The sequence below is a fragment of the Tinamus guttatus genome, unplaced genomic scaffold (assembly GCF_059628265.1).
Source record: "Tinamus guttatus ecotype Peru unplaced genomic scaffold, ASM5962826v1 Tinamus_guttatus_pri_ptg000386l, whole genome shotgun sequence".
Classification (NCBI taxonomy): Eukaryota; Metazoa; Chordata; class Aves; order Tinamiformes; family Tinamidae; genus Tinamus; species Tinamus guttatus.
Window position 1 is genome coordinate 324,638 of NW_028288920.1, and position 23,518 is coordinate 348,155.

The 23,518-nt window shown below is 51.2% G+C and overlaps 1 protein-coding gene across 1 annotated transcript in view; it reads right to left on the reverse strand.

Moving 5' to 3' along the window:
- Positions 1–21,589: 21,589 nt before the first annotated feature.
- The window catches only part of ASXL2 (ASXL transcriptional regulator 2), a 58,041-nt gene continuing 56,112 nt past the window's right edge, over positions 21,590–23,518 (reverse strand). The window contains exon 14 of the mRNA XM_088530764.1: positions 21,590–23,422. Coding sequence (XP_088386890.1) covers positions 21,857–23,422 — 1,566 coding nt within the window. The 3' untranslated portion in view covers positions 21,590–21,856. The remainder of the gene's footprint in view (positions 23,423–23,518) is intronic.

Below are 23,518 nucleotides of genomic sequence, written 5' to 3' on the forward strand. Positions count from 1 at the left end.
GTCAAAATCCCAGCAAAGTGTCCAATTTTCATCCACTCCATGCCTTGACAAACCCAGACAGCACAACTAATTCCTATACAGTAAACCTGGCAATTTCTTACACCTTCCCTTGTGCTTCCTGCCTTCACGTGCTTCAAGGTAAAGTTCATCAAGAATAGAGTGCACATTAAGATATTGATACTTTGGATTAGGAGTGTATAAATCAAAGAGCCTGCTTCCTTCCTGCTTCCTACTGGATCGGCACAGCATTCCAGGACACCTCCGTATGCCAAGAACGGGCCTCAGCAGCCAGCAGAGCTGGAAGACACCTCGAGCTCTCACCACCCGGTCACGCTGGGATACAGGCACCACCTCCTGATACTCACACAGAGGCAGAAACAGAAGCCACCCTCCCAAGTGAACACAGTAAACTCTAAAAACAATTCTGAATGGTTCCTCACCGTGTCCTCCCAGTGCCTGGCCTCCTGGCTGTCTAGTTTCATTTCATGCTGGCTCCTGTCTCCACCTATTTCTGCACTGGCAGGGAAGTCACCTTCAGTCGTCTCTTTTCCAGGCTGAAGAATCTGGAAACAATCTAGTTGTTGCACAGAAATTGCACCTATTTTTGGTTATCACCTTCTTCTTTATGTTTTCTTGCTCTGAGGTCTGTTTTCAGAGACTAACGGGAAACAGCACTGTGCACTATATTGGACATACGGCATCCCACTGCTTCACACAGCGGCAGTAATATTCTTGGTTTTATTCTTTTTTGTGTTACGAGTTATTTGTAATTCTTAATGTTCTATTTCTCCTTTTTTGCACTACAACGAAGCCCTTGCCTGAGGCTTTGCAGAACCGTGGGCATCAGGACAGAATTCCTGCGGGGAGGAGGCAGTTTGGAGAAGCACGGCACATCCGTACAGTTCGGATTGCCGGTTTCTCCCTGCCTTGCCCCCAGCCCCGTAACCTTACGGGCATCTGCGCTGGCAATAAACGGGCAGATGAAACTTGATTGCTTATGGAGTCCTCCTAAGCTCCCTCACAGCTGGCTTGCCTGTTAATGAGGATTCCTTTCAGCAGATGCCTGGCTGCTCACCCTCCACGCTTCCTCATCTATGAACGTGCTGCTGCTCAGCGTGGGGACGGAACGGGGTTGACCTCGGAGCGCCGAGACTGGAAGGGATCGACCGCGGACTCATTAGCTAAGGGCTTCTTTTGCAAAAGAATGAATCCTCTTACTGCTGCTCTCCTGAGGCAATTTTAGCATCCCCTTCGCTGCCGCGGAGTTTTCTGAAATAAAAGCCTGCATTCCGCGAGATAAACCTGCTAAGAAGACACAAAAGTCACGCTCAGGGTAAACACTACACTCCGAATTGGATCTAAACAAATTCAGAGATCTACAGAACCCTTCACCTTGGGGTAGCGAAGCTTCTAAATACGTAGACTTGGTGCAAATATAAATAAATGAAGACACCGGAATGTAATTTCTTTGGCTTTAATGCCACTCAACTCTACCAAGGCAAAGAACTCCAGCGCTTACCAAGACACGTCTCGACTGGCTGCACTAGGCTTTTCAGGAAGGGCAAAGCCTGAAATCTGACAAAGGTGCAAATTTCACATGCAGACCTATTTCATGATGAACATCCACTTTTCTTTTTCCCCCCTAGTAAATTGTTTTATTTGTACCTTAAATAGAAAAGCTATATATATATATATACACATATACAGTGTAGTGTGTATATATATATATATATACACACACACACACACTAAACAGACATATAATATATATATATATACACACACCAAAGACCTTATCCTGCTTCTATTCATGGTGATGAGACAGTGAGCTTACGGGGTTTGTTCTGGATGATTTCCACAGGTATTTCTTCCTCAAAAAGCCCCTGTAATATTTAATAATCTGCAGAGGTCATTCACATTATAAAAGCTCTTGCTTCTTAAAGAACGAGGATTAAGCAGAGGCTCAACCTAGTGCAATTTCTTCCTTAAAGGCTGTTAAAACCACTGCAGCTGATTTTCTGTGCCTGAGAAGAAGTCCTTGGGATGGCTCCCGAAGCCACAAGGGGAGCGGGGAGAGTGGGAAGCAAAAACCCCGTCCACAGGTTTTGCTCTTCACAGCAGCTCTCGCTCAGCTGACACGGGTACGGTTTGTGTTTACCACCTAAGCTGAAAGCAGAGGAAACTCTCACGTAGGAGCGCGCACAGATGCTCTGCTTGCGTCTGGCTCTGTGAAGCACAGAAAACTTGGCCCTGCAGCGACAGAGCAGCTCTCGAATTAGCAGCAGGAACCATGCTGCATCCATGAAACACAGCTCTGCTTCATGGCAAGGGGCAGTACACTTGGTAAAGGCAAAAGAAGCGAATTGAGATCAGCCAGATGAACCCACTGTCAGCAGAGCTTATTGCAGGAGAGGCTGCTGCAGCTACTGATACTATCTAGGGTCTCGAAGGCTTCACAGTGAAGCACGTTCAAGCTCTAAGCAGAAGCAAAAGCAGCAGGATCGAAGCCAGCACTTCAACCTGGGCGGACGTGCTCGAGCTCCTTGCTGAGTTATCTCCAGCGGTTATTAGGAGTAAGTCACAACTAGGAGTAAGCCACAACTAGGAGTAAGCCACGACCCGCTGCAGTTTCAGTTCTGTCACAACATGGGTGCTCAGCTAACAAGCAGCCTCTGCGTTCAGCTTCCAGAATGTTATGAGGCTCTTGTAAATTACCAACAACACATTGTAACACAATAACAGTAATTTTAATTTATATAGATGAAATATGTATGTGTATGTACACACAAATATTATACATACACACAAACACAATGAATTTTACCTCAAGATATCTATCATTTAACTTCAGAATGCTAAGACTTCAGGGGGAATTATCTAGCCTGTGATAAAATATTCACTAAAACAAATCTACCCCCCTTCTCCCACCCAAAGGCCCAAACACGATGTAATTCTTATTTGATTATCGGTGGTGGGGGGAATCATTAAATCATTTGGATGAATTAGTTGCACTGAAGCACAGAAAGATTGCAAGATAGAGCACCTTCCAAAACCACCCTGAGGGTGTGTGGTGCAAAGCTCTGACAAGCTTGCAGCCGTTCTCTGTGCATCTCCTTGCGTTGTGCCTCTCCCAACAGCTACACTACTATTTAGTTGCTTCCCGAGTAATCCATGATGGAATTCATATGAAGGCAAACCTGCAAATTCCATACTAGTGAAGGTGGAGACTTCCAAAGAATCATTTTCACTGCAGTATCTCAAATAACTTAAGTAGCACCATAAACAGAGCCACGTTTCAGCTTTCCCCCTTTCTTTTCTTCCTGCTCACGCTGCAGTCCTAGGCTGCCCACTTGTCCCTTCTGGCTGTCTTTGAAGAGCCCTTCTCCTGCACTCAGCCTCACGTTTCCTGCACCGACACCAGGCTGTGCAGAAAACAGCACCTAAGAAAAAAGGTCGAGGACTTGCCCTTTAGTTGCTTTCACAGCTTGGACTACTTATTTCTGTGGTTCTCAGTTACGCTCACAGCTTAAGCAGGAAAGCCCAAAGTGAGCAAGTCACTCTCAGGAGATGGTTAGGCCAATACTACAGGACCTATTTTAAAAGGTTTCGCTCTTCTTGGAGCTCATCAGCTGTAGGTAACGGCCTAAGGAAGCAGTTTCCCCCGCACACCGAGGCAGCAGAGCGCGTGGTTGTTGCCAGCCGGCACAGCAGCCTTCGCTCTAAAGCCACCATCTCTAAAGCCCTCTGCAGCCTCCCCTATCCCACTCGTTTCCTCCTGCCCTACGAACTACAAACTTCATTCTGTCATTCTGCTTCCGCGTCTGGAGTTTCAGGGGTTTGCTCACTGCCTTTAGATTACTGCAAATTAGACAGTACATCAATTAACTAGCTAGAGGGATTTTTCCTTTATACCATCAAGTTTGTTTTCTTCTGTATTTCCAGCCTGAAAAAAATCAGAATTTCCTTAGGAGAGCTTAATGACTTGATAACCATTTCCATGTACTGGTTCACAATGCAATGCAATCTCACCAGCTGAGCTGGAGAGCACTGAAATACATATTGAATTATGAATTCTTGTATTTGTATTTGTTCACATTCTTCATGCTGCATTTTACTAGTGGGAGTATTTGACACTACTTAAGAAGACTGTGCTTGCAGTATTAGGAAAAAATTTACTTATACTTATTTATATTCAGAATAACTTGTAATTCAGCGAAAATTTAGAACATTAGTTTGGGGCACATGTTTATCTCAAATACACTAGTCAGAGCAAACTACTTTTTTTCTACCAATGTTCTAATGAGATGCATCTCATCCTCCCAGGTTGTTTACAGAAATGAAGCTTTCATTCCTTTTCAGTTCGCTCAGTTTGTAAGATTTGAATGAACCTTCCATGAACTGAGGATACTAAATAAAAAGTTAGAGTATTTCTGTACTTACAGAAAAGGTTACTGTTACCTCACCTGGTTTAGCATTCTAGTTATGGTTTTGGGCTTCTAAATTTGTATAGCTTGAATTAGTATTCAATTTAAATCATTTTAAATAATTTGGAAACATTGGAACTGGGGAACCTCTATGACAAGGTAGAAATTAAGTAATTTATGATATAAAAGGGCCTGAATTTTTAAATGAAGTGAGTCCAGGGTGAATAGAAATACCGAAGTTTTTTTTAAATGTTTCCTTTTCTATAAATTTGAACGAAATCACGACGACTCACTTTATTCCCTCACCCCAGTTTGTTGCTGCTGTCCTCCTTTCTTACCGATTTCTTCGTTCATCTTCACTTTGTTCCACCTTCCATCCCCTTCCTCTGCACACACCAACGTATCTAATCGAGTACCAGTTATTCCTTATTCCCTACGCCTCTCCCTGGAGAGAGAACAAGACACCTGGAAGTTCTGGCAGGGGAGAGCTAACACATTTAGAGCAAGACACACAAATATGATGGAGAGGAAGCTTCTCCCTGACAAAAGATGCAGCTAACTGGCAATATCTCTTCACGTATACTAAACTTCCCAGTTTAACTAAAACTTCACCTGTAACGATTTGGAACGAACTGAAAAATAAAAAGATTAAAAACAGTAATTTTAAAATATCACTTCTGCATAGTAACACAATATGGGGAAATAGCTGTGCTACAAAGTTGCACATTATCAGGGAAAAAAATAAATTCAGCCTAGAACAGCACAAGTAAAACCAACCAACCAAAAAAACAGCCAAACAAGAAACCCACAAGAGCCTAAGATCAAGACAGTAGATCACATTTAATTACAGATCACATCTAATTTCATGGGAAGCAAACCTACAAGTGGATGGCCCTGTTATTTCCCCATCCCTTTCAAAACAGAGGATCAAAACTGCTTTTAAAGAAGATGTTGCAAAAACATGAGCTTACTATATAGAAAACTTTCTGAAAATTGGTGGGCTGTTCTTGTGTGCAACTTCTGAATGCCCAGAAGGGACAAAATTCCCAGTCCTAAAGGGCTCAAGGGTTAGGTGCTAACAAGGCAAGAGGTTGGTCAAGGGGACACACCATAGGCCCAGTGCATTAGTAGCTACTTGTTCCTCAATTCTGGAATTTAAGGAAAGCTTTAGAAAATACGAGGGGCAGTTCTTTTAGGTATATATCCTTGTGTATTTATTTTTGGTAAATGGGGAATGGCTACGCATGGGACAGAGTGGACCAGCCAACTATAATGTGTGCTTAAATGTTTAGTCAGTTGAATCACAGATCTGACTGGCAGCTGGCAACTAGAACACAGAGTGCCTTGAATATAAAAACACTTTTCTTTAATGACAGAAGCCATCACAAAATCTTATCTTCCTTAATCTACCAAATGCCTGAGGTTTTTGCAACCTTTTAAAGCAAAAAAAAAAAAAAAAAAAGGTCAGTATCAAATACTTACCACAAACTTGCAAACAAGAGTGACTATAGCAGTTAGAACTGCTTCCTTAAAATAAAGGGGCGATGCCATGAGGTGACATGGATGAGGTGCAACCCTCTGCTTCCGAAGCAATGACAGCTCAGAGCTCTCCCCGGAGCTCAGCTCTGCTCTCCGGATGGGAGGGTTCATCCATGGAACATGGGGGATTTCTGGGCAGTTTGCACTTCCTAGCTTTTCCAACGTGAATCTCACAAAACTTTCTAGTTCTTTTTACCTGCAGGTTCCCAGAACTGCTCACTACACAATGGAAAATAACTCCAAAACGACCTCTTACCTCCTAATCTTCCTGCCTCACTTCAGACAGAATCAGCTTAAGTTACAGCTTTTGGCAAATAAGAAAAAGTTTACAGAAAGTGCTCGCCCGTGGAGAAGGTAAATTCCCGTAAAGCTGGTCACAACACCTGGGAACAGGAACTAGCTTCATTATCACAACTGAATAGGAGGAAAAAATAAAAGAAGTCTACCCTAAGTTTCATTCTTTACATGAGGACCATTTCATCCCTCCTTTAATTCAAAATGAAAAGATATCCTCATAAAATCCACAAGTTCACACAGGGAGCTATGGAGCTGTCCCTTTACACTGGAAGTTATTAAAAGGACATCAGGATATAGAATGAGGAATTTACGTTCGTGTAGATTGAAAAGGGTATCTGCCATGGTCCAAAAGTGGACAGGAAAATCTCAGGTAGGAAAAGCCCTTAATTTTGCCTGAAGTGCCAGAAATATCCAATATCTGCTAAAAGACTTGGCTGTTCCCAGAGCAGCTGCCCAACCACCACTGCCTCCCTGCTCCTTTGCTATTCCCTGCCATGCGATCAGTCTGTAAAAAGGGAAAACACACAGTAATTAAAAGGTAAGTTTCTGTGAGTGATGTGTAACATTAAAAAACAAACTCCGTGGATACTAACATGCTTCTTAGTGGGCGTTCTTCCTGTTCCAGAACCCCCATCTTTCGGGTCTAAACCTACCACACCTGCACAGCCAGCTTGTTGCAACGCACAACTTGAGACTTGCAGGCCTGATCATATCACCAGTTATTAAAAAAAAAAAATGCATATATATATATATATATATATGTGTGTGTGTGCATCCACTCACTGACAGGACAAGAAACATCTTAGGAAACTCTTTCCCAGTGCACTTACATCCACATAATTTGTTGCCTATCCTGACACATAACCCACAGGATCGTGATCGTATCGAACGTGAACAGATACTACCACCCAGCCACAGTTCCTTAGTATTTACTGTTGCCAAAATGTTCTTGTCACAATCTTTTCGGCTGATATATATAAAAAAAAGAGGCTGCAATCATTAAAATAGAGTAATTATAAAAGGAATTTTTTGAACAGTTTAATAAGAAAAGTTAGATGGGAGGCAGGGAAGGCAAAAACTTCCCAAATTTGCTGTAATTCCACTTGTTACTATTTGATTCCTCACCCTTTTCTATTTTGTTCCTGTTTGCACTTATCTCTAACAACCAGGGTAGAAGCACTCTGTCAGATCCTGCTTTTCTAATTCTCTGTGGTTCAACATTCCAAATATCTGACCAACTTTGGACACAGAGCTGCTTCTTTCTTGGAAAAAAGACAGGAAGAAAATACGCGCCAAGTAGAAAAAAATACCTTAAATTGACCATTCTTGCCATTGCCTCCTGTAAAATTGAGAGTTTTTATCCCTAAGCTTAGTCACTTATTGTTTCAAGAATGTAAGTTAAGGACTAGGCTCTCTCATCTATTGTTTGCTTTATGGGAAAAAGAAAAAGTTAGAAAACTTCTGTTATTTCCAGGAGATCTTGCAAGACCTCAGGATTGGAAAAGACTCATAAAACTCTTTAAATTTAGCCATAGTTTATCAGTGCAAACCTATTTAAAACTGAAATTAGAAATACACAACACAATCATGATTTCTTTTCCCTGGCACTTGGGAAAAGTTAAATATCATAAATTATATAAATTATAGTGGAAAATATAACTTCATGTATAATTTCAATTATAAATTCAAATCCTTATCCCCAAATAACATTATCCTGAAACCACAAAGCAAAAAAACAGCAGCATGATAGCACTTATCTTGTTGAACAATATTAGTAAAAGAATCAGGTTGTGATCAGAGTTGAATTCTGAGGAAAAAGAACATGGGAAACTTTTTCCCTACTGGGAAAGCTCTTCCCTGTCGCTCTCTGATATGGTCTGTAACACCGATGGCAGCATCTGTGCTGGAGACTGCTTGGCCTGTGCTAATATTTCACATAGTGATGAGGGCAGGATGGCCACAGAATTCTCTGCCTTTTTTAAAAAAAAGAGCTCTAGGAAACTACTTATTTAAAGACTTCAAAAAGAGACTTATTTGGCAGCGTTATTGTGGTTGCACCAGAACTTGTTGCTCCCCAACCCACGAGCGATGGCCGGAAGCACAGGAAGAGAGCGCACGTCTGCTCCGCTCCTGGAGAAGAGCTTTAAGGAATCACTTTAAGGAATCCCTTTGGAGAAAGGGGACCATGTTCATAGATCAAACAAGGGGTTGTGCTGAAGTCTACTGGATCCTAACACGTAACGACGAGATCACGTAACAAGCAGGCAGCAAAATCTGACATCCCAAACACCTGGACGGGAGCTCTGTTCCTGAGCAAGACCACAGCGGTAAAGCGGGCATAAACTAAGGCGGCAAACGAGGCCAAGAATCCCGGGAACGCTCGGCAGCAGACCCCGTGGAGGACTGGAAGGGACAACATGGGCAAGGTGGCGGCCGGGGAAAGCTCTGTGTGCAGCAGCGCCCCGGCAGATCGGCTCTGCGGGGCCGGAGCAGCGACGCTGCAGGAAGCGCCACGGGAACGCCGAGTCCGGAGCCGCTTCGGAAGAGCCCCCGCAGCGCCCACCGCGTTACTGCCTCGGCTGCCCCGCGCTGCCCATGTTCAGCCACCCTCTGCCCAGCCTCCCTGCACAGAACCCGTCACGTCAGCAACCCTTTCAGCTGAATCCCCTCTAACCCAAAGCTTGCTCCAAAGCAACAGTCTGAAAACAGTGTGTCTTAACACGACCCAGCTCTTCAATCCAGCCTCTCCCAAATTCCAAAACCTGGAACTCACCAGCTCCAGGACAGCGCCTCTGACAGCTCACTGGCACAGCACACGGGCGTTAGGAGAATGAGAAAGGAAAACTGAAAGTACGCAGCACTTCTTAGGGGAGAAACGCCCGCTGCTGATCAAACCGTAACCAGGAACTCCCCTTCTCTTAGCACACTGCCTCGAGCACCACAGAAAACACGTGCAGGGTCTCCATAAGAATATTCATCACGCTCCACCTCTCCTAGATAAGAGATCTGCTACACAGACACTACAACTGTTTGGATTTTTTTTCCCCAAGAGAGAATTGTCTCACATAAGAGTATTTGTACATGTTAACAGCTCCCTGGAAAACAGACAAATCAACAGACCACACCTACAGTTTGCCATTAAGGAAAAAATTTGATCTAAATTACATGAGTGGGAACAAACACGCATATGAAACCAGTCAGGCAATACAAGATTCTGAGGTCAATACTGCAGGACAGACACAACAGACATTACCTGAATTACACAGAGAATCCACTCAAGGCAAATTCCACTTCCCTGAGCTTGGCTCCCTCCTCGAACATTTAAAGACAACCTAAGAATGAATGAATGAATAAATAAATAAATAGGGAGATAGGGGAAGGTTCTTTGAAAAAAACAAACAAACAAAACAACAACAACAAAACCCAACAACAACAAAACCCCTGCTGTTCTGTGTAGATTAGGACTCAGATTCTATATGAACAAATATTCAAACTTTTTACTTTAAAAGGCCTCCAACTGTCAACTCCAAAATACCACGTTTATCACTATTTTAATGAACTATATTTAAAGCCCTCAATCATTTTCTATGTTTCTTAGGAGCAAACTATACATAAATTTACAAAATCAACCCTGGATAGCTTTAACCGAGGCCACTCAAATCAAACCCCACACCAGTTTTCACTGTAATATCTGGAGAAGCCAGGGAGGAGAAGACTTGGGGTTTTTGTTCTTCTAGAGGAAAAAGAAATTAAAATCCTTCCCCCCCTCATTTGCGGGGCAAACTGGAGCGCCCAGGACGATTATGGTAAATGATTACGCTATTGTCGCGCTGATTATGCCTATTGTTAAAGGGACGCGAAGGAGAGCAGCGCGGCCGCCAAGGCCTCCGCGGCCGGCAGTGCCCAGCCACGAGCCTCTCCCCAGGGTACCCGGGGCCGCACGGCCCCCGGCAGGGCCCGCAGCCCTCCCCGGCCCCACAGCGCCCCGGCCGGCACCTCCTCGGGGGGCACCGGGGCCCGCCCGCTGCTTCGCGCCCCCAGCACTCACGTCTCCCGGGAGGCACGGGTCGGACCGGGACCGGGACCGAGACCGAGACCGGGATCGGGATCGGGATCGGGATCGGGATCGGGATCGGGATCGGGACCGGGACCGGGACCGGGACCGGCTCCTCCGCTGCCGCCCGCGCTGCCGCTCACCGCTCGCCTCAGCCGCTCCGCTCCAACGGTCCCGGCCGCCTCGCGCCGCGCAGCCAATCAGAGAGCGCCTCGGCGGGGGCGCGCACCCGCCGGCCAATCCCAGTCCGCGCTGGCCTGCCCCGGCTCCGCCGCCCTTAACCAATCCGCAGGCAAAGCTCGCAAGCCCCGCCCCCTCTGCGGAGCGTGACGCTGCCTGGGCAGCCAATCACGCGGCGGGCGCCTCTTCTCCCCTCCCCTTTCCCTTCCCCTTGGCCAATCAGCGCCCGCCTGTAGACAGGCGCGCGCGCGCGCTCCCGGGCCTCGCGCGCGCGCCGCTTCCCGCGCGCGCCGGCTCCGCGCATGCGCAGAGCGCGTCGCGCAGGCGGCCCCGCCCTGCCCGCGGGCTGCGCTGAGGGGAGCCGCGCGCGACATGGCGGGCGGCGCTCGGGTCCGCCAGAACCGCCCCGCGCTGTGTCGCTCCATCCCTAAAAACAACAGGTTTTGCAGGCAGCCGCCTCTCCCCCCCGTTCTCTGACCGCCAGTCTCCGGATAACCGTATTCCTGGCAGTTATCCCCGTTACCTGTTGCTGGCAGCCGGTTGTGCATCTCCTGAGTAAGACTGGCAGGTGGGCATCTCCTCGGGAATGTGTGTCCCGCCTCCCTCCATGTGGCTCCCGTCTGAGAAATGCCATGGTTCCTCTTGCAAGATACATGGTGTTTTTAAGGGAAAGCAATAGGGTTGTTAGGTTGTGCATGGAGAGCGCAGACAGTTCGGGAGATACCTGGTCCCCAGGGAGTAGGAAGATGTGGAGGATGAGAGGGGAGAAAATCCAGCTGGGCTGGGTGAGAATGCAGTAAATCTGGGTCAACAGGGTGTAAATGGCAGTGAAAATGCACAATGGTTTTGTGAATATTAACAGCATCCCCGTGTTGGAGTTAGGTGGAAAAAAAAACACATTTAAATTGTCTTCATCACTGTGAAGCCAACCCTGCCAGCAGAGATCATGGCAACCAGCTTTAGAAATCTAAATACTAGATGTTTCAGTTTCGTCTAGGCACCCTAGGATCCCTTCAGAGTGGATCATAAGAAATATTTAAAATTGTTTTCTCCCTCCAGGGACTCTTTTGTTTGTTTGTTTTTTAAGTTGTAGATTTAAGCTAATCGTGAAGGGGAGCAGTTGTCCGTGAAATCCGTCACTCTTCCTAGAAAACAATCATTTGTCTTTCGGCGTGTCAGGTTTTTCTCACAAAAACCTCTATCCTCTTGCAGCAGTAAAAGCAAAGGGGTCGGCACCCCTCACCGACAGCCCGAGGAGCTGCTGTTCCAGTGATAACATCTTTCGTGTTCTTCATCATGGAATCTAATTTCCTGCTTCCTTCGGAAAAAAAAAAATAGGAACAGGAAGATATTCCAGTGAAGTATAGTGCCAGAAAATTAATTTGTCCCTTCTGGGTAGCGACAATATATATCTGTGTAGTTTCTTTTACCTGGTCTTCTGCTGTCCAGACCATTGGTTTCCTCAGCACGGGTAGAATTTGTGCAGTGCTAACACGTAGTAACAGAATAAATAGGCACCTACTTGAATTTTTCTGGCAACCCAAATTAGAAGTGTTTAGCATTACCACTCACTGTGGCCATCATAAGTGGCTGGGAGGTAATTTTATAAAGTTTTAATTATCTGTAATCTATAAGCGTTTTTCAGTAACAGTTTTTATTTCCTCGTGTTGGGAAAGTGAGTATTTGGAGAGCTATGTCCTGAATTACTGGCCAGAATCTGAGACAGAAATCTCACAGATAAATCTGATCCTCCTTCGAGTGCATTTGCACAATTTCTCCTTTTGCTTTATTTTATGATTATTCAAAATGTTGAATCCATCTCTTGCCATCCTTCGGATGGCTTCGGGAGTAAGCCCTCAAATAATTGCTGTTATCCTCAGACTGGCCTTCTCATTCAGTTATTCCTGTTTCCTTAAAATATCTATTTCTCTGGAAACTGCATTTGTATCTTCCTATTCTTCTTAAGCACTCCTTTCCTCAAAGGAAAGGCTGAGTAGCACCACAGGGATAATCTTTGTAAGAAAATTGCTATAAGAAAATAGACAAATGTGCCGGATGTAGCTATTAATTAATGCTCGCAATTACGTGCTTTGTGCAGGTCTGATTTACTAATATTAATGTGACTTTGAAGCCGTTATGGACGGTACGCGTCATCAAATTGTGGATAGATATTGTTGAAGCTGAACTCGTTAATTTTGGGTAACGAGGGTGGTCAGGAGGGAATGACCAGAGAAGCAGTGTTATTTTATGCACGTTCTTTCCTAACAACCAAAGAAGTTCCAGCTTTGGCACCTGACAAATCTTCCCACGTTGGGAAGAGACCTGGAGCAGAGACTCGGTTTCATTTTCCAACCGTGCAAACAACCGGCAATTTAAAGACGAAGTATCTGCTCGGGCTGTTCTAGTTGCTCTCCCCAGTAAATTAAGGAAATGAGTTTCGGATGCCCTCGGGCAGCAAAGGAAGGATTCCAGGTGTGGGTTCCCTGCTAGCTCCCAAATAGATATTGGCTCCTCCCGGCTTTTCCTGCTGTTTCAGCTCATTCCTGGCTGTGTCCCAGGCTGTTGCCTGCCCCTTTCCCATTGCAGCGGGCACATTCAGGAATCCTTTGAGCCTTTGCCCTCGTCCTTGTCTTCTCCCTGCTCTCCATATTTTATCTGCAGCCTCTTCATCACTCTGGTCGCATCTTCATGCCCCGTAACATCTGTTTCGGGCGGTCTGCACTGATAAATGCTACCAGCTGCATCACGCTGTTGTTACGCTTTTATGTCTCTTATTATTGCTAACCCTGGCCCATCTCCTTCTGCAGCCAGGGGGTTGTATCGGCCCTTCTTCATTCCCCCCAACGCTGGCCACATTCCTCAATTCCCCGTGAAGTTGTTCCGGATACGGCTGTGCGGGAACAGAGCGTGGGCTGAATAACAGAGAGTCCGGACTGCGAAACGGCAACAACGGGTATGGTGCCCTCCTGGTCTCATTTACACCATAATTTCAGGACTTTAAATTCTACCTTAAAATTGCTGATCCACAATGGTACATGTTAGGAGCTAGCTAACCCCAAAGAAAGATCCTGACAGCCCGTGTGTGTATCCAGATCTATATGTCTGTATCTACACACACATAAATATGTGTTTATATGTATCGCTAGCTATCTATACCCTGTATCTATAGCTCTCTCGCTCCTGTTTCTGCAGCGATAGGGTCTGATGGGAGCACAGCACGGGGAGCAGCGGTTCCGCTCAGCACACCCAAGGAGGAGGGAGAGGGGATCTTTCCCAAAGCCACGCTGCATCCCAGCACTCAGGATCCACCGGAAGGCACACGTAATTAGCTGTAATTATGCTGCGGTCCAGTTTAACTAAGGGAGAATGAACATGCTGCATCAAGCTGGGACGTGAAGTTAATTTAATTTATTTTTAGCGGCACATGATGGGCAAGGGAACCTCACACAGGAGCTTTGACTGCGTTAATTCCATGATTTTTGGTGTCAGCCACGCTGGATTTCACATGTTATCAAAGGCCAAAGCTTCAACGAGGGCTGCAAAGCAAGAATCTGAAACATGGGGTCAGCACTCAGCAATTTTGAATTTTAATCTTTTTTAATGCAAGCAAACGGCTTCGCTGCCCTTGCCTTAAGCAGGATGCAGTTTCGTTGGTTTGGTGAGCAAGAAGAAATTCTCACTAAAAGCAAACACGAGGCAGCACCTCGTGAGCAGCTGCTGAAGCCCCTTTTTTTCCAGTTGTTCTGGACTTTCTGTGCCCCCGTCAGTGTCCGAGGGGGAGTTGAGCAACCAACAGGCGTGTGGGGTTCCCAGGGACGCAGCGTTTCCAGCGGGTCACCAAAGACACTGCCAGGACCACGGGGCTCTGGGAGCTGCTTCAGCCCCGGGCTGCAGGCCCCAAGTCTGGTTTGTTTGGGAGGGGAGGCAGCAGCGGGAGGCCCTGGTGCCTTCGGCCTCAGTCGGGACGTTCCTGTTGACATTTGGGGAAAAAAAGTCATATTTGGGCTTTCTAATTAAGTCTAATACTTTTATAATAGAGCATCGGCGTCCAGTACTCTCTGACTGGGTCTTCTAGCTCTTCCACAAGGCGGGCGTGATGGTTAATATCAGCTTATCTGATATTTTAATATCAGCTGGCTAATACCGGCTGGTTTCGCTGAGGATATCTGAGGTTGGGCAGGACTGGGCTCAGCAGAGCCCCGCAGCAGGACGGGAGCGTGAGACAGGGCTGCGAGGGAGCACGAGGGCCGACGGCAGCTCCGGCCCGCGCGCGCCGCCGCGTTCTCCTCCTTTGGGGTTTCCATCTCTTCAGCTGCACTTGCACCTGCACGTGTCCATTGAGAGAAACCACGCTGCAATCGCGTGCTGAACGGTTCTCCCTGCATCTTCATTAAAAAACTAACCTTGCTGATGTTTCCATTCTCTGAGAAACAGAAGCTGGTGCCACAGGGACCCGGACCGCAGGAGACCTGGTGGTTGCAGAGCAGCGAAAGCACCGGCCAAGGATGAAGTTCCTGCAGCTTTGAGAGGAGCCCTGGAAAGCCCTCATCGGGTCGGGGCTCCTTGTTCTGATCTTTTAAGGAGCATATCCCATATTTACAGCGGATAAAGGTGCCTAAAGCATTCCGGGACCCCAAAAGTGAGGCTGGAGGCTACTGCAAAGCGGTTACTAAGGCTTCGTATTAAAGCAAAGTTCTCCCTGTGAAATGCACAGAAAAGACTTCTCAGATATCGGGCATGATGTGAACCTTGAAAACTGTGTTTCACTGCTGGGGACCTGGCTGCCTTGAAAGACAGAAGGGAAGCGCTGAAAAAGCATTAGCAGTACTAATGACCATAAAATCATATGCTTTTTATTTAACATAAAATGAAACATTAAGATAAAATACACAATTGTCCATGTGCTGAAGAACTACTGTATTTTACATTCATTTATAAAGCAGGTAGTTTTACATGACAAAAATAAGTGAGAGGAAGAGGAACAGAATCTGCAAGAAGCCGAGCCCCAGGGCAAGCTTTTGCTTTCAAAGTGCTATGATCTCCTAAGGGCACGCGGATCCGGAGCTTGCAGGAACTGCCCAGAACCCGGCGGGTTTCAGCCCTTCTCAGATCCCTCTTGGTGCTGGTGGGAAGCTGGGGGGATCCGACACAGCAGCACAAGGGAGCCCTGTTGCAGAACCACCCTGCTGGGATGCATCGCAGCAGCACAGGAGCCCTCCCTGCCGTCGGTGCTCCCGGGCAGCGCGTGAACGCCTGGGATTGGGATAGTGGCGGGAAAGCAGCACGCTGACCTGCCGGTGCTTCCTCCGGCTGCTGCCGAAGGGCTGGAGGATTCCCGGCTCGGCCGGCGCTGGCAGCGCCGGGAGCAGCGCGTGGCTCCCCGGGGCCCCTCGGAGAGGAAACCTGCAGCGAAGCCTGCGGCGCGGGGCCTCGTGCAGCAAAACCTGCGGGGCTGCGCCGTGCTGCTCCTCCCATCGCTGCCGGCCGCTGCTCCCTGCTCGGATTCCCGGGATTGGCCCTGGAACGGGCTGTGCCGGCCTCGGCCCCGCGCCTGGCCCGGCTTCGCCCAGTGCAATCTCTGCTGCAGCAGCCGAGAGGCCTCACCGAGGATACAGGGACCACTTGGGTTCCAGTTGGGAAGGGGAGGGATGGGAGATGCAGCAGTACCAGGGGATTTAGGAAGGGGGTTCTTTTCCTTAAAAAGTGCAGCAGATCAAACCACATTACTCGTACAGGATTTCTTTTCTATCCCGTCTATGTTGAACACGCAAACAGCTCCAACAGCTGTAATCCCAGCGCAGGCCTGCGGGACCTGCCCGAGCTGCGGCGTTGCCAGAGGCCTGGGGTGACGCCGGCCGTGTCCGTACGCCCGGCTGGGACACAGCTGTGTGTACACGTGTACACGTGTGTGCACACACGTGTGCAGCGCCCACACGCGCTCTGCATACGTCTGTTTGCTCGCACAGTGGGAGCTCCTCATAGTGCAACGGTTCGGAGGGAGGCCCCGCGCAGACCGCGAGGGTGAACGGAGCCTTTGGGCGCCGTGTCTGGTTGGTTGGCTTGGCTAAGGGAAAAGCGCTGGGAAAACCCCCCTTGCTGCTTCCCACCTTGGAGCCTTTGGAGGCCGACCCGGCCGCGCGGCCGCCGCACACGCAGCCGCCTTCCCCTTCCCGGGGCAGGGAACGCTGCAAACGCCTCCCGTTACGGACACATCCCTGCGCTCCCCTGCAGTTGGAGTTGTCATTCCTCACCGAGCTCACATTCCTGAACGCAGGAAATTACGGCAAAAACGGCCATTCCGCTGCAGCCGGCAGGGACTGGAGCAGCAATGCCTGGCAAAAACGTTCCACGTCCGTAAATTCGGGCTCCTGGGAGCAGGGCTGCTGTTGGGAATGGGAGCAGCGGGCCCAGCGCTGCCTGGAGCTTCCTCCGGGAAGCGGCACACGGATCCCAGCACACGGATCCCAGATCCCATTTCTGACAGCTACGGAGGTGCACCGGCCTTCACGGGGAACGTTCACCTAAATCCCTACCCAGGGAACAACGCGAGCTGCTTCCACCGTGCTTCCTCGCACTCCCAGCACTCTGGGTACGCGTCGGCACCGCGCTGGGAGAATTCCAGCTAGCGGCAAATTTACTAAAATTCCAGTGGCACCCAAAAAATCCCCAAAAACCAGAAAACCCCCCAAGCCCCCAAACTGAGCAGCTTCCGATGGCGCCTGCCCGCGTAGCGTCGGGGCCGGCCTGTGCCTGGCCGCGCAGGCGGCACCAGGGCCCCCTGGACACCTCGTCCTCTCCCGCGGGCGGTTCCGGGGCCAACGGAAGGGTGGGAACAGGGGGAACCACGGAGCGGCCCCGGGACGGGACCCGGTTTTCCGTGGGCTCCGCCTGAAGCTGCGGAACTGCCCCCGAGCCGTTCCCGACGGAGCTGGTTTCCCTGCAGGACTCGCGGCCCCTCTCCCTCTCTTCCTCTTAGTCCTTTTTTGCCTTTAACATTATTACATACTCAAATCCAACCAGCTCAAATACTTTTTAATACACTGAAAATGTAAAATAAAGAATATATGACATACATACAGTATATATATACATATTTCAAATACTTAAAATTCTTATGTAAAATATGATTTTTCTATATTATTTGTGTAAAAAATACAACTTTTAAAATGGTGTCAACTTGATTTTTCTGTACATACCCTCTATTCCAATTTAAATCCCTTTTAAAAAGGCAACAGACAGAGTTTTAGTATCTTCTAAATTGCTTACAGGCCTGTTGTCGAAAGAAGAAAACCATTTAGTAAACAAGAGTGGATTTGTTTTTAAGAATTCCCGTTTTTATTGCATTAATGGAAGGAAAAGAAAATCAGAATCCGTTCAGTTCTCCTGCCAGCAAAACTACTCTTGGCCTTGCTGAGAAACTGCAGACTGCCAATACCCTGTTCATCTAGCTCATAAACCATCATCGTTTTTATAGATACTAAAAATATATATTACTTAAAATATATTACTGTAAGCTCTTAAAATTGATCTTCAGTTATATCAAACGTATAGCATTAAAAAAAATAGGCAAGGAAGAAAATTCTGGATCTCGTGATGGCAGCGAACGCCCGGGGAGCCCAGAGAGCAAAGGGAGCTCCGGGGGACCCGCTGGGAAGCGGCACCGGCACCGGGACGGAGCGGGAGCCCAAGCGAAGGGAAAGGCCCCAACCCCCGGCGCATTCCCAGGAACCGCTCGGTGTTCCCAGCCCTCACTGCACGTTCCGCACTGGGAATCTCACGGGAATATCCCGGCCCGAGTGTTCCCAGTTGGTGTTCCCAGCCCTCACTGCACGTTCTGCACCGGGAACCTCACGGGAATATCCAGGCCCGAGTGTTCCCGGTTGGTGTTCCCAGCCCTCACTGCACGTTCCGCACCGGGAACCTCACGGGAATATCCAGGCCCGAGTGTTCCCAGTTGGTGTTCCCAGCCCTCACTGCACGTTCCGCACCGGGAACCTCACGGGAATATCCCGGCCCGAGTGTCCTTCCCTGCCCGTGTGGCCTCTGTGCCGCAAAGCCGGCTTTGGAAAACGCTCCTCTCGCAGCCCCTCGGTGGGAGCGCGTTCCTATAAAGTGCTTTTCATTTAGACCCGGGGCAGCAAAGCCTGATGCCTGCGACCACGTCCCTTTACTTACAAATCCAGTGTGAAAGCAGGTCCATCCCCCTGCTGGGAGCAGCGGCGGGAAGGTGGGACGAGGTGGGAATGGGGAGCGAGGAGAGGAGCCTCCGGGCGGGAAACGCTCCTGCGGGCAGCAGCCCTTTCCCCTCTCCAACACGTTATTCCATCCCCACCAGCCAGGCAGAGCAGCAACGCTCCGCGCCGAGTGATTATCACGGATACCTGGTAATCCTTATGGCTTCCTATCCATGCCCTTTTGCAAACCTGGAGACACGGGGATCCTGTCCTGCCAAGTTCCACCGAGGGAGATGCTTATTGCATACGGCAAAATCCAAGCCGTGCAGCTAAAAGAACCTGTGTCTTCAAGGGAAGTGAACAAGAGGAGCCCAATGGAAGTGCTGACCGCTGAGAGAGAACTAAGGCACTGAAGGGAGCTGTAAACCGGCGGGTCGTCACGCGCGGCGCTCCGCCGTGCAGGGAAGCGCCTGGCGCCTGCGGAAATGTCCTGGGGCGGCTGCGGAGCGGGAGCTGCGGGGCACAGAGAGGGGATTCCCAAGGAGCCTCCCGAAGGGAGGGGAAAGCAAAGCCAGCAGGGGCACCTGGAACATCTAAAGGACTGACGAGGAGCGGGAATGGCAGGTAGGGCCTGTGCTGTGACCACCCCAGGGCATGCTGAGAACAGCGAGGACAGGGGCTTTTAGTGACAGCTAATTTAAACAAATTTTTTTTTTTCAATTTGCCAACAAATTGAGCCGCTTGGGAGGCCGCGGGACGAGCCCGCACGTCGCAGGGCGCCGCGGCCGCCGCCTCCTCCCCGGCAGAGCGCAGGGAGCCGGGCGCATCCCGGGCCTCGCCGTGCCGCGAAGCCTCCCTGCTCCAAGCGGAGCGCGGAGCGGCTGCTCCCTGCTCCAACACAGACCCTGCCGGAGCCGCTGACCGTTACGGAGGAAGGAATTGGGATTACAGCGCCCAACTCCTCTCCTCCAGGTCCACAAATGCGCTAACGCAGGGGGGAGTGAAGGAGGAAAGCTCCTGCCTCGGCTCTTCCCTGCCAAGGTGCGCGGCCTGACACGCGTCCGCTCCCCTGGACCTTCGGAACCGCGGGAATTCCCGGTACGGGAGAGGGCAGCAGGGAGCAAGAGGTTTCTGTCCCCATCAGCGGTGTTCTTACGGACAAGTTGGCCCAGAATCCCGGATTATCCCTCCTGGAGGGTGCCTGGGATTGCAGGAGCGGGAGCTAACCCGTGTTTGCTGCACAGCGGCACGAGGATGTACCTGGAGCACCCCCAAACTGCTGCTTCCTGGGCAGCCCCCACTGCCAGGGCACGTTTATTGCAACAGAAATAGCGGGGTCGTTTTGTGGGCTTGTTTTGTTGCTGTTTGTTTGATATTTAAGTGGTAGCTTTAAAAACATTGAGGACATTTAATAGCTACAGTCTTTCCACCACTGGCTATCGAGGCAGCTGTGCGTAATTCCGGATCGGCGTCACTTTGCTCCCCAGTGAATTCGAGATGAGCAGAACTAAGACCAAGTCCCATCGCGGGTCTTGTTAAGCTGCACCCCACAGCCCTGCTCCGGAGGGAGGATCTCCTGCCCCAGCAAGGGACGGTTGTAACGACCAAGCGATTACTCTGCACCTCTTGTTTTCTCTTTCCATCCTTTCCCAACGAAGCACCATGCGGTGCGGGGGAACCCGCCGCGCTCCTCAGGCGACATTCCCGACCGCTAACGAAGGCGCCGCCGGGATCGCTGCCCTGGGCAGAGGGAGGAGAAGGGAAAAGCAGGAGTAAAATCAACAGGAACGAAGGGAGAAAACGACTTGGGACCCAGCTAATAACACAGCTTGTCATACTGACATCGCTAATATTGCTTCAGCTTAGAAAGGCCTTTGGATTAAAAGTGAATTCAGTGCTTTTCCATCAAAAAGATACATAGATTTTTACCTGACCACGATCCAGTATTCCCAGCCCTCCCGAGCCCCGCGGTGGAGCTGGCCGTGGCCCCGACGCCCTCGCTTTGGAAGAGCAGCGACACGCAAGTCCTCGGCACGGCGCGGCCGCGCTCCATCCGGGCGCACGGGGCTCTCCGCGTGTCTGCAGCCGGCTCAGGGAGCCGTCACGGAGAGCGCGGCACCGCTCTGCGCACAGGGAATCGCTCCGTGGACGCGGCGGCTCTGGAAGGCAGGGAATGCGCAGGGAGGCTCCGGGGGGACCGCGGTGCCACACGCACGGCACCGCGCCAGGGCCGGGAGCGAGGCCGCGGCACGGTGCGACGCAGGGACGGGCGCCGAGGGGGACGCTGCGGCCGACACGACGCCCGTTTCCATGCTAAAATTCCCTATGGAGGGGAGAGCAGCCGGCCCGTCACGGAGGGGTAGGAGCCCCCGCCAGCTCTGCGGAGAGAGCGCCGGGAACGGCACCTTCCAGCTCCCTGGAAACGCGTGCCGGGAGCCCCGGCTCCTGCAGCCCCAGAAATGAAGCACATCTGGTGATCTCTGCTTTACACGGGGCCTGGAGCCAGCGACGAGCACGGCGGTGCCGGCTCATGCGAGTGACTGAAGCCCTCGGATGCTCCGGGGAGCACTGGGTGCGTTTTCCAGCGCTTCCCAGCAGCGAACCGAGCTCCGGGCTGCCCAAAGCGCCGGGAGCACCAGCCGGGACTGCCCGGGCCGCCCGCCCGCAGGGGCCATCGCGGAAAGCTCCCGCTTCTGCAGCCCCAATCCAGGGGAATTTGAGCCCAAACTCAAGCGCAGCCCACCGCGGGGCTCTGCCCGGGGCAGCACAAGGGTTTCAATTCATCATTATCCAGTTCTTCTCTTTGCCAAGAGAAAACCAAGAGGCTAAAGGTTCGCCCGGGGCTCGTTCCCCCATCTAGCAAACATGCTGGAGGGCAGGCTGGGGCAATGACACTGCAGTACTAGTCAAACGCTACCTCCTAAAAGACTGAAAAAATACTTTTCAACAAAATAATGTGACATATTTACATAATTCCTTAAGTGCAAACTCTTGTCACAATTCACGTAGTTGAGCTCAGTTTAGACTCACTGTACAAGGTGCTCTTTCTTGAATGAAAGAAGATCTCTGCTCTGTATTCCTGATTCAGTAACGTGTCTCTTGTGCAAGGCAGTAAATTTCCTGTTTCTTCCCCCTGTTCGTTCGCAGGCAAAGACCGAAGGCGCCTTCGTCCCCGTTTCCCGTCCCCGTTACCGCACAACGAGGCAGGAGACGCAGAGCTTGGAGGGGCCGATGCAGTCGTCGTGGCAGAAGGCACCGCAGCCCTTGCACATGATCATGGCTTTCAACCTGCAGTAACATTTGGAAGGGGAATCCTCCATGCCGCTGTCCTCAGCAAAGGCCTGGGCCGGGAGGCTCTGGCTGTGGCTGCCCGCGTTCAGCGCCTGGCTGCTGGGAATGGTGGTGACGGTCACCGAGAAGGACATGACGTTGCCCATGCTGCTGGACAGCTGGTTGCACTCGGCCAGCCCGGTCACCAGGGAGCCCTGCTTGACGTCCGGAGAGGTGGAGACGTTGATGGTGCCGCTGTAGCTGGGCCCGAGGAGCGGCTTGGCGGGCGGCGCGTGGCAGTGCAGCGGGGACGGCCGCCGGGCAGCGTCCGAGGGCCCCGCGGAGCCCGAGAGCTCGGGGGCGCCGGGCGCCTTCCCCCTCATGGCGTGGGCAACCTGCTCGTGGGCGGCTTGGAGAAAGTCCCTCGCTAAGGCAGTTCCATCCAAGGCCTGCGCGGCCGCCACGGCTTCCGCCTTGGCGCTCTTCGCGGCGAGGAGGCCGGGATCGGCCGAGCTCCTGCTCTGCGGCACCTCGCCGTGAGCAGGAGCCTCCCCGTCCCCCTGCTCGTCACCCGTGCTCTCGTCATCCGCGTCTCCCTCCTCGCTGCCGCTGCCGTCGCCGGCGAGCTCCTCGCACTCCCCGCGTTCCGCCTTGGGAGCACCCGCGGGGCTGCTCGGACACACGCGGCTCTCGGGGTTCAGGGAAAAGCCTCTCCTCAAGCTCTCCGAGCCGCGACCGTACGTGGAGATGTTGAGCAGGTAGTGCCCGGACATGGCAGGCCTGGATGTCCTCCTGCCCATGAAGCCCAGCACGAACCTCTGGCCGGCGGAGCTGCTCTCCACCTGCAGAGCCGAGGCGGGGAGGTTCAGCTGCGGCGGCTGCAGGACCGGCAGCAGGTTCTGCCTCTGGACCCTCTTGATGAGGGTCTGAAGGATCTGCTCCTGCGTGGCTTTGCTGAGCGGCTCTTGGCACTGGTGCTGGTCACCGCCGGGGTCCTTTCCTGAGAGGAGCTGAAATGTCCTTGGAATGTTGTGCAGGGGCCTGTTGTGGCCCAGCTTCCCGAGCTGCGGCGTGGCCGCATGGGAAGCTCCGTCACTGCCTTCGGCGGCGGCGCCGGGCCCTGCCCCGGCCGTGGCGCCGGGCAGGGCGGCCCCCTTGTCCTCGTGAGGAGCCACGGGCACCGCTTTCATCTCCACTTTGGTGAGAGGCTTGGGCAGGATTTGCTCCAGCGGCACGTCCTTCCCTTGGAGCAGCTGCGTCACCAGCGGGTTGTTGGCCGGGATGCTGGAGCTCGCTTTGGGAAGGGCCCCGCTCGCGCTGGGGCTCCCGTGGGCTTTAAGGCTCGATGCGTGAGAGGAGGCAGCCGACGTCGCGGACGTCACCCCGCCAGCGGCGGCGGCTCCGGGCGCCAGTGAAGCCGGCGCCGGGGGGGATTTGCTCCGAGCAACGTCCAAGCCGGTCCCCGACGAGGCCGCGGGCGCCGCCTTCACACCGGCCACGACACAGGTGGCCCCGGTGGCCATGTGGGCAGGGGTACTCGGGGGGCTCCCCGTCCCGCCTAGCGCTGAGGTGGCTGTGGC